Below are 7698 nucleotides of genomic sequence, written 5' to 3'. Positions count from 1 at the left end.
GTGAGGTTATACTTCATCGTTTTTCACGATTAAAAAAAGTATGTGTGGTATCTTTTGACGAGCATTTTAGAAATGGAAAAAACACAGCGCAAAAACAACGCGTTAGAACATTTTAGTTTTTAAATTCATATTCATAGTCCACAACCGAACAGTCAAAGCTATAATCCCAACACAATGGACAGTAATCCGATTATAGCCCCTTTGTTCGGACTCCGGACGACTAGACAAGCTCAGCGCACTGAAGCGTTTGAAGAACCTATCCCCCAATCGTCTCACAACCGCTGCTGAATCGTTTGCTACTGTAATCGTTTGACAATCGTGGATGATTGCCGAACCGGCCCTAAATGGACCGCGCGCCTTACAATGCAATGTCCTTTTCTTTTTTTTTGAACTAGGCTCATCTGATCTACCTCCATCACGTCTTTGGCAACATTTATGCTTCCACAGATCTGACTTGGCATAATAGCCGAAGCAGTGTTGGCAGGGAAGGTAATCTTCTGGGTCAACTGGTATTTTGGTCGATAAACCACAATGAGCTTGCCTTTTCCCTGTTGGAGTACAGAGGAGTTGTGTAGAAAATTTCCATAATTTCTCATCAGGGCAAGCTGTTTCTTCTTGTCTTCCTTATCCTCTGTGTTCAGCCACGCCTTAACCTGGGGCTCATCCTTATGCACTGGAGAGGCTAAATGCCGTGGTAATTTCTTTTGTTCACTTAGGCAAAATGGGCAGTATTGTGGCTTGTCATAATGACGCTTACCATCAATGTTTGTTGTTGTCAATACCTCAATATTAGTTGAGCTGCTAACAGTGCTGCTACCGACTTCCTCAGAAGAATTCAATAATTCTTCATGCCGCCAGGTGTTTCTATGAGGTATTTGTAAGATGGGACTTGATGGCCTACAATCATATCCGTCTGACGAGTCTGAAATTTCATCATCTGAAGAAGGAACGTACTCAGAGTCCTCTGAAAGTGACTCTTCTGGAGAGTCATCAAGTATGTCAGATGAATTCCTCGGGTGATGGTTTGCTGGTTTCACACATGAAGCTGGTTGGATAAGCCCAGAGTCTGATGATCCATCTGCTGAAGTAAGACAGCTTTAATCCAAAGCTTCATCATCGATGAAGTCTGAAGGTTTCAGAGGATATTGGTTTGCTGGCTTCACATGTGGTGTTGGCTGAGCCTGCTTTGAATGAGAGGGTCCAGATGATGAAGGAAGACAGCTCCCATAGAATATCATAGAATAATGATCGGATAACATTTCAGTAGTTGGCTGAACAAGCTTCGAGTCTGAGGGTTTAACTGACAAAGGATGGAAGCTTTCACCACAAGGATCATCAATGATGTCAGATATGATATGATTAAGTTCTGGCGCCCAAACAGAAGATGGCTGAACATGATTGGAGTCTAACGGGCTGACTATTGAAGAAAGGTGGTTTTCTGGTGTTGGCTGGACACACTTTGGCTGTGATGATCCGATAGCTGAAGACAGGTAGCCGTCATCTGAAGACTCATCAATGATGTCAGATAGGGTCGTAGGATGATGCTTCGTTGCCTTCAGATGTGATCTTGGCTTGGCACGCTTTGGCTGTGATGGACCAATGGCTGAAGATAGACGGCTGTCATCTGAAGACTCAATGATGTCAGAAGGGGTAGGAGGATGATGGTCCGTTGCCTTCAGATGTGATGTTGGCTTGGCACACTTTGGCTGTGATGGACCAATGGCTGAAGATTGACGGCCGTCATCTGAAAACTCAATGATGTCAGAAGGGGTCGTAGGATGATGGTTCATTGCCTTCAGATGTGATGTTGGCTTGGCACGCTTTGGCTGTGATGGACCAATGGCTGAAGATAGACGGCTGTCATCTGAAAACTCAATGATGTCAGAAGGGGTCGTAGGATGATGGTTCGTTGCCTTCAGATGTGATGTTGGCTTGGCACGCTTTGGCTGTGATGGACCAATGGCTGAAGATAGACGGCTGTCATCTGAAGACTCAATGATGTCAGATAGGGTCGTAGGATGATGCTTTGTTGCCTTCAGATGTGATGTTGGCTTGGCACGCTTTGGCTGTGATGGACCAATGGCTGAAGATAGACGGCTGTCATCTGAAAACTCAATGATGTCAGAAGGGGTCGTAGGATGATGGTTCGTTGCCTTCAGATGTGATGTTGGCTTGGCATGCTTTGGCTGTGATGGACCAGTGACTGAAGATTGACGGCCGTCATCTGAAAACTCAATGATGTCAGAAGGGGTAGGAGGATGATGGTTCGTTGCCTTCAGATGTGATGTTGGCTTGGCACGCTTTGGCTGTGATGGACCAATGACTGAAGATAGATGGCTGTCATCTGAAAACTCAATGATGTCAGAAGGGGTAGGAGGATGATGGTCCGTTGCCTTCAGATGTGATGTTGGCTTGGCACGCTTTGGCTGTGATGGACCAATGGCTGAAGATAGACGGCTGTCATCTGAAGACTCAATGATGTCAGAAGGGGTAGGAGGAGGATGGTTCGTTGCCTTCAGATGTGATGTTGGCTTGGCACGCTTTGGCTGTGATGGACCAATGGCTGAAGATAGACGGCTGTCATCTGAAGACTCAATGATGTCAGAAGGGGTAGGAGGATGATGGTTCGTTGCCTTCAGATGTGATGTTGGCTTGGCACGCTTTGGCTGTGATGGACCAATGGCTGAAGATAGACAGCTGTCATCTGAAGACTCAGTGATGTCAGAAGGGGTAGGAGGATGATGGTCCGTTGCCATCTGATGTGATGTTGGCTTGGCACGCTTTGGCTGTGATGGACCAATGGCTGAAGATAGACGGCTGTCATCTGAAGACTCAATGATGTCAGAAGGGGTCGTAGGATGATGGTCCGTTGCCTTCTGATGTGATGTTGGCTTGGCACGCTTTGGCTGTGATGGACCAATGGCTGAAGATAGACGGCTGTCATCTGAAGACTCAATGATGTCAGAAGGGGTCGTAGGATGATGGTCCGTTGCCTTCAGATGTGATGTTGGCTTGGCACGCTTTGGCTGTGATGGACCAATGGCTGAAGATTGACGGCCGTCATCTGAAAACTCAATGATGTCAGAAGGGGTAGGAGGATGATGGTCCGTTGCCTTCAGATGTGATGTTGGCTTGGCACGCTTTGGCTGTGATGGACCAATGGCTGAAGATAGACGGCTGTCATCTGAAGACTCAATGATGTCAGAAGGGGTCGTAGGATGATGGTCCGTTGCCTTTAGATGTGATCTTGGCTTGGCACGCTTTGGCTGTGATGGACCAATGGCTGAAGATAGACGGCTGTCATCTGAAGACTCAATGATGTCAGAAGGGGTCGTAGGATGATGGTCCGTTGCCTTTAGATGTGATCTTGGCTTGGCACGCTTTGGCTGTGATGGACCAATGGCTGAAGATAGACGGCTGTCATCTGAAGACTCAATGATGTCAGAAGGGGTAGGAGGATGATGGTCCGTTGCCTTCAGATGTGATCTTGGCTTGGCACGCTTTGGCTGTGATGGACCAATGGCTGAAGATAGACGGCTGTCATCTGAAGACTCAATGATGTCAGAAGGGGTAGGAGGATGATGGTTCGTTGCCTTCAGATGTGATGTTGGCTTGGCACGCTTTGGCTGTGATGGACCAATGGCTGAAGATAGATGGCTGTCATCTGAAGACTCAATGATGTCAGAAGGGGTAGGAGGATGATGGTTCGTTGCCTTCAGATGTGATGTTGGCTTGGCACGCTTTGGCTGTGATGGACCAATGGCTGAAGATAGACAGCTGTCATCTGAAAACTCAATGATGTCAGAAGGGGTAGGAGGATGATGGTCCGTTGCCTTCAGATGTGATGTTGGCTTGGCACGCTTTGGCTGTGATGGACCAATGGCTGAAGATAGACGGCTGTCATCTGAAAACTCAATGATGTCAGAAGGGGTAGGAGGATGATGGTTCGTTGCCTTCAGATGTGATGTTGGCTAGACACGCTTCAGGTCCGCTGGCTCAACACAGCAAACTTCCACTCTTTCTGAAATTCAAACAAATTTTATATTAAGAAGTTGTATATTTTAAAACTAATAGCGATAAAGATGAAAATCTTTTCTTATGAACTTGCTAGTACAACCATGTTTCTCATAGGTAAAACTGTTTTGAGCTGTGTTGGCTTTGAAAAGAGCTGGTGCAGTCTTGACATTTTAAATAGACTCATCTTCAGAGAACAGAGTATACTGCTCTAAACATGTAGCCTTCAGTGACCCTTTTCAGAGCCAACACTCCTTCCAACGGTTTTACCTCTGATTACACGAATCTACAATTTCTCTAAGAACAGATACTCTGTTTATTTCACATCATTTCACATCATGCAAAGGTTCAAATATCACTTTATTCCTGAATTGTAGCTTACAATGTCCCTCAAATAATTTCCCCCAGTAATGTAGCCTTCTCTCTGCTTACATTTTTTAAAAGACTTTTGACATTTTAAAATCAAAATCTATTTAGAATGAAAATACATGAAAGACCCCAACATAAAAAAAAAAAATACATACTGTACATCATACTGTAATGTGAGCTTTGTAAATGATCAGCCTCTTCACATGTACCAGTTTGGTAAAGTGAAATTATACACCAAATTGATTTATTATTATTCTTTTTGCATCACATTTCTTCAAAAAATATCAAATTTTACAAATATCTGGAACTAAACAAACTGTGGGCTAATTCATGTATTCCTTCTGTCACGTGATGTACGCAAAAAGAATTTGTTGTCTTTACATGTAGTATTGCTGTGCTGCAAGTACAATCTAGCACTAGTACATGTAGTATAGAAAGAAGAGATGATGAAAAACTACTGCAAAGATGAAAGAAATTTAGCCAGTATAATAAAGAGAATTAACTAATAGACAGCTCACCTGGAGAAAAGCACGAAGAGTTAATAGGTGATAAAATAAGTAAACTGCATGATTTTAAGGTTGTGCAAGTGAATGATTGATAGAAAGAAGGTAAAGCTCATTCACAACATTGTAAACTTTACAAATGACTTCATAGGTCACATGCCTGAACACCTGATGCAAGTTACCCCAATGTCTGAATTGCGATTCTCACCTGTCTCCAGGGCAAGTTGTCTGCTCCGTTGTCATACCGCAAGCTCACAGCCTATGTCAATATTCTCCAGTGCAAAAAGGCACAGGTGTGTGCGACCGCTAAGCACCATCTTTTTCATGACAGAATTTGGATGTTTGTTACCATCATTGATCCATCTTGCTATACAGGAATCCGGACTTGATGCATCAATCCTGCCAACATTTTATACAGAAGTATTTCATGTTAGAATTGTTATACCAATTAAACAATAAGGTTTTGCAAAGACCATTGCAATTAATGTTCTTCAGTAATCACACCAAAATTAATGATGTGTGAAAAAATCAGCTTGGTACTGCTCTTGGTACTGCTGTTACTTGTAAAGGTCCCACATTTTACTAAAACCCAGTTAATCTTGTTACAGAATGAAAAAGTAAAAAACAAAATGAAACTAGACATTCAGATTTTGTCTCTATGACAAAATCACAGCTGTTCCGTTGATTTTTTCCTACGCTATACTTGATTTGTAGTTCTTGCTAAAACTTGATTTATAGCCCAATTGACCTGGAAGTCATGGTCAACAAGACGTTACGGTAACCCACATGACCCAAGGATAATGTTCAATGCCCAGAGTCAATCACTGAAAAGAAATTGAAAATCGGCTGTGTATTTCTTGAGATGGTCCCACTTCCGGTTGACCCCGAAGTAAAGGTCAACATGGGGTCAAGGTAACCCAAGGCTAATATTCAATGCCCAATTTTTTTGGCAAACTCTTAAGGAATGAGACTCTATTCATGGCTGAAACACATCTTTCAAAAAATCAATCAAAGATGAAATAAAATTTGACATGGTGCCTAATTCCCATTGTTATTATCATTAAAAAAATGAATCAGGTAGAGTACGAAAAGTACAAGCACTACTACAAGTTGCTTTACAGCAACCCACTCACACCTGAAGCGTCGGTGAAAAAGACAGAGCCAAGAGACAACAATACAAAAGTAAAAATGTATGATCCACAAAACCTGGACAATAATGAGCAACCCCTTGTTTTGCGTCTCTGGCAGCTCTACAAACCGGGCCTAATAATTGAAGTGGTAGGAAACTTTTTTTCACAAGGAACTCTCCAAGAAATGATGGTCATAATTTGATCATCAAAATGCTTCCATCAAATGCTTCAATCAAATGCTTTGTTTGCTATTCAAATGCATTGATATAAAAACATGGCAAAGATAAAACAGAAAATTTGAAAAATCAAAAATTGGCCCCATCGGAGTTTGAACCCGAGACCTTCACCATACCGTGCGGATACTCTACCTACTAAATAAAACTCTGTGTAGCACAGAGAGATAGAGCAATAACAACTGGAGAAATTGAAGCAGTGCTTACCAAAACAAAAAATGTTGGGGTGACCCAACTGGGTCTTCTTCTGGGCTATTTATGGTAGTTTGTACAGGTGAATCGTCCTCTGGTCGTGAAACTTCCTTTGGGGCCATCAACTTTGGAGAGACTGTGGCTTTTATGACGATTCACCTATATATCTGCCAATCTGGTGTACTGTATATCTTGCAAGCAATGCGTCGTCCACTACATTGGCGAGACGATGCATCGATTTGCTGACCGCTTCACTGAGCACCTCAGAAGTGTACGTCTTAATCTCCCGGGACATCCTGTAGCGCGCCATATTTCTGGCCCAGCGCACACCTGCATGGACATGTGTGTGTGCGTACTGACACTGACGTCATCTACAACACAGCGCCAGAGTATGGAACAGCGCATCATACACAAGATGGGAACTTTGACGCCGGGCGGTTTGAATGCAGATTTTTCTGCGTACAAACTACCATAAATAGCCAAACTACCATAAATAGAAGAAGACCCAGTTGGGTCGAAAATTTGGCCATCCCAACATTTTTTGTTTTGGTAAGCACTGCTTCAATTTATCCAGTTGTTATTGCTCTACCTACTAAGCTATAGGTATAGGGCCCAGCCGGTATAATCCCTCAAATTTTCCCTACTTCCATGAGTGGACCAATCATTTCTCAAATGTTTGCAAGTAGGGAACAAATTAAAGATGAAAGACAATTTGGTATGGAGCCTAATCCTTATACAGAAAATGAAACAAAAAATTTGATCCACTGGGATTTGAGCCCGAGACCTCCCATATACCATGCGGATGCTGCGCTGACTGAGCTATATTAATAAGGATTAGGCTCCAAACCACATTAAAGTTCATCTTTAATTTGTTCCCTAGTTCAGTAGTTGCACCTCCATGCAAAACAATACATAATTTAGCATTTCCTTAGAATCTTAGAATGAAGACTAGGGCATGTACATCTATCAAGTACATGTACACAAACATAATCTTCAATTAGAAAGTTATGAAACTCAAATTATACTGACCTGTACTGCACATTCATGTGTAAAAAGTAAAACTGGAACTCCTCATCTGTGCCATTCCTGTCGTCAGCTTGTGAAACTGTCCCTCTGTATTCAAGGAGGAAACTCCCCTTCTCAAAATACTTGGTTGTGAAGAGCCCTTTCCCTGCATTTAGTAAAGTTATATAATTATAAAACCCCTTCTTATACCCAAAATGTCCCCAAATGCCTAAAATTAGTTAGTTGTAAACA

At 42.6% G+C, this 7698-nt stretch overlaps 1 protein-coding gene across 1 annotated transcript; it reads right to left on the bottom strand.

Annotated features, from left to right (window-relative positions):
• Nucleotides 1-1097: 1097 nt before the first annotated feature.
• LOC117299160 (proteoglycan 4-like) lies at nucleotides 1098-6751 on the bottom strand. The gene is made up of 2 exons (XM_033782622.1): nucleotides 6601-6751; nucleotides 1098-3904 (listed from the first exon to the last, which is right to left on the bottom strand). Exons 1-2 carry the CDS (start codon nucleotides 6749-6751, stop codon nucleotides 1098-1100), a joined length of 2958 nt encoding a protein of 985 aa, XP_033638513.1.
• Between the last annotated feature and the right edge of the window lie 947 nt (nucleotides 6752-7698).

This window comes from Asterias rubens, chromosome 14 (assembly GCF_902459465.1).
Source record: "Asterias rubens chromosome 14, eAstRub1.3, whole genome shotgun sequence".
In the NCBI taxonomy this organism is placed as follows: domain Eukaryota; kingdom Metazoa; phylum Echinodermata; class Asteroidea; order Forcipulatida; family Asteriidae; genus Asterias; species Asterias rubens.
Note: the sequence above shows the minus strand (reverse complement) of the source record. Positions and strands in the feature narration are given on the sequence as shown.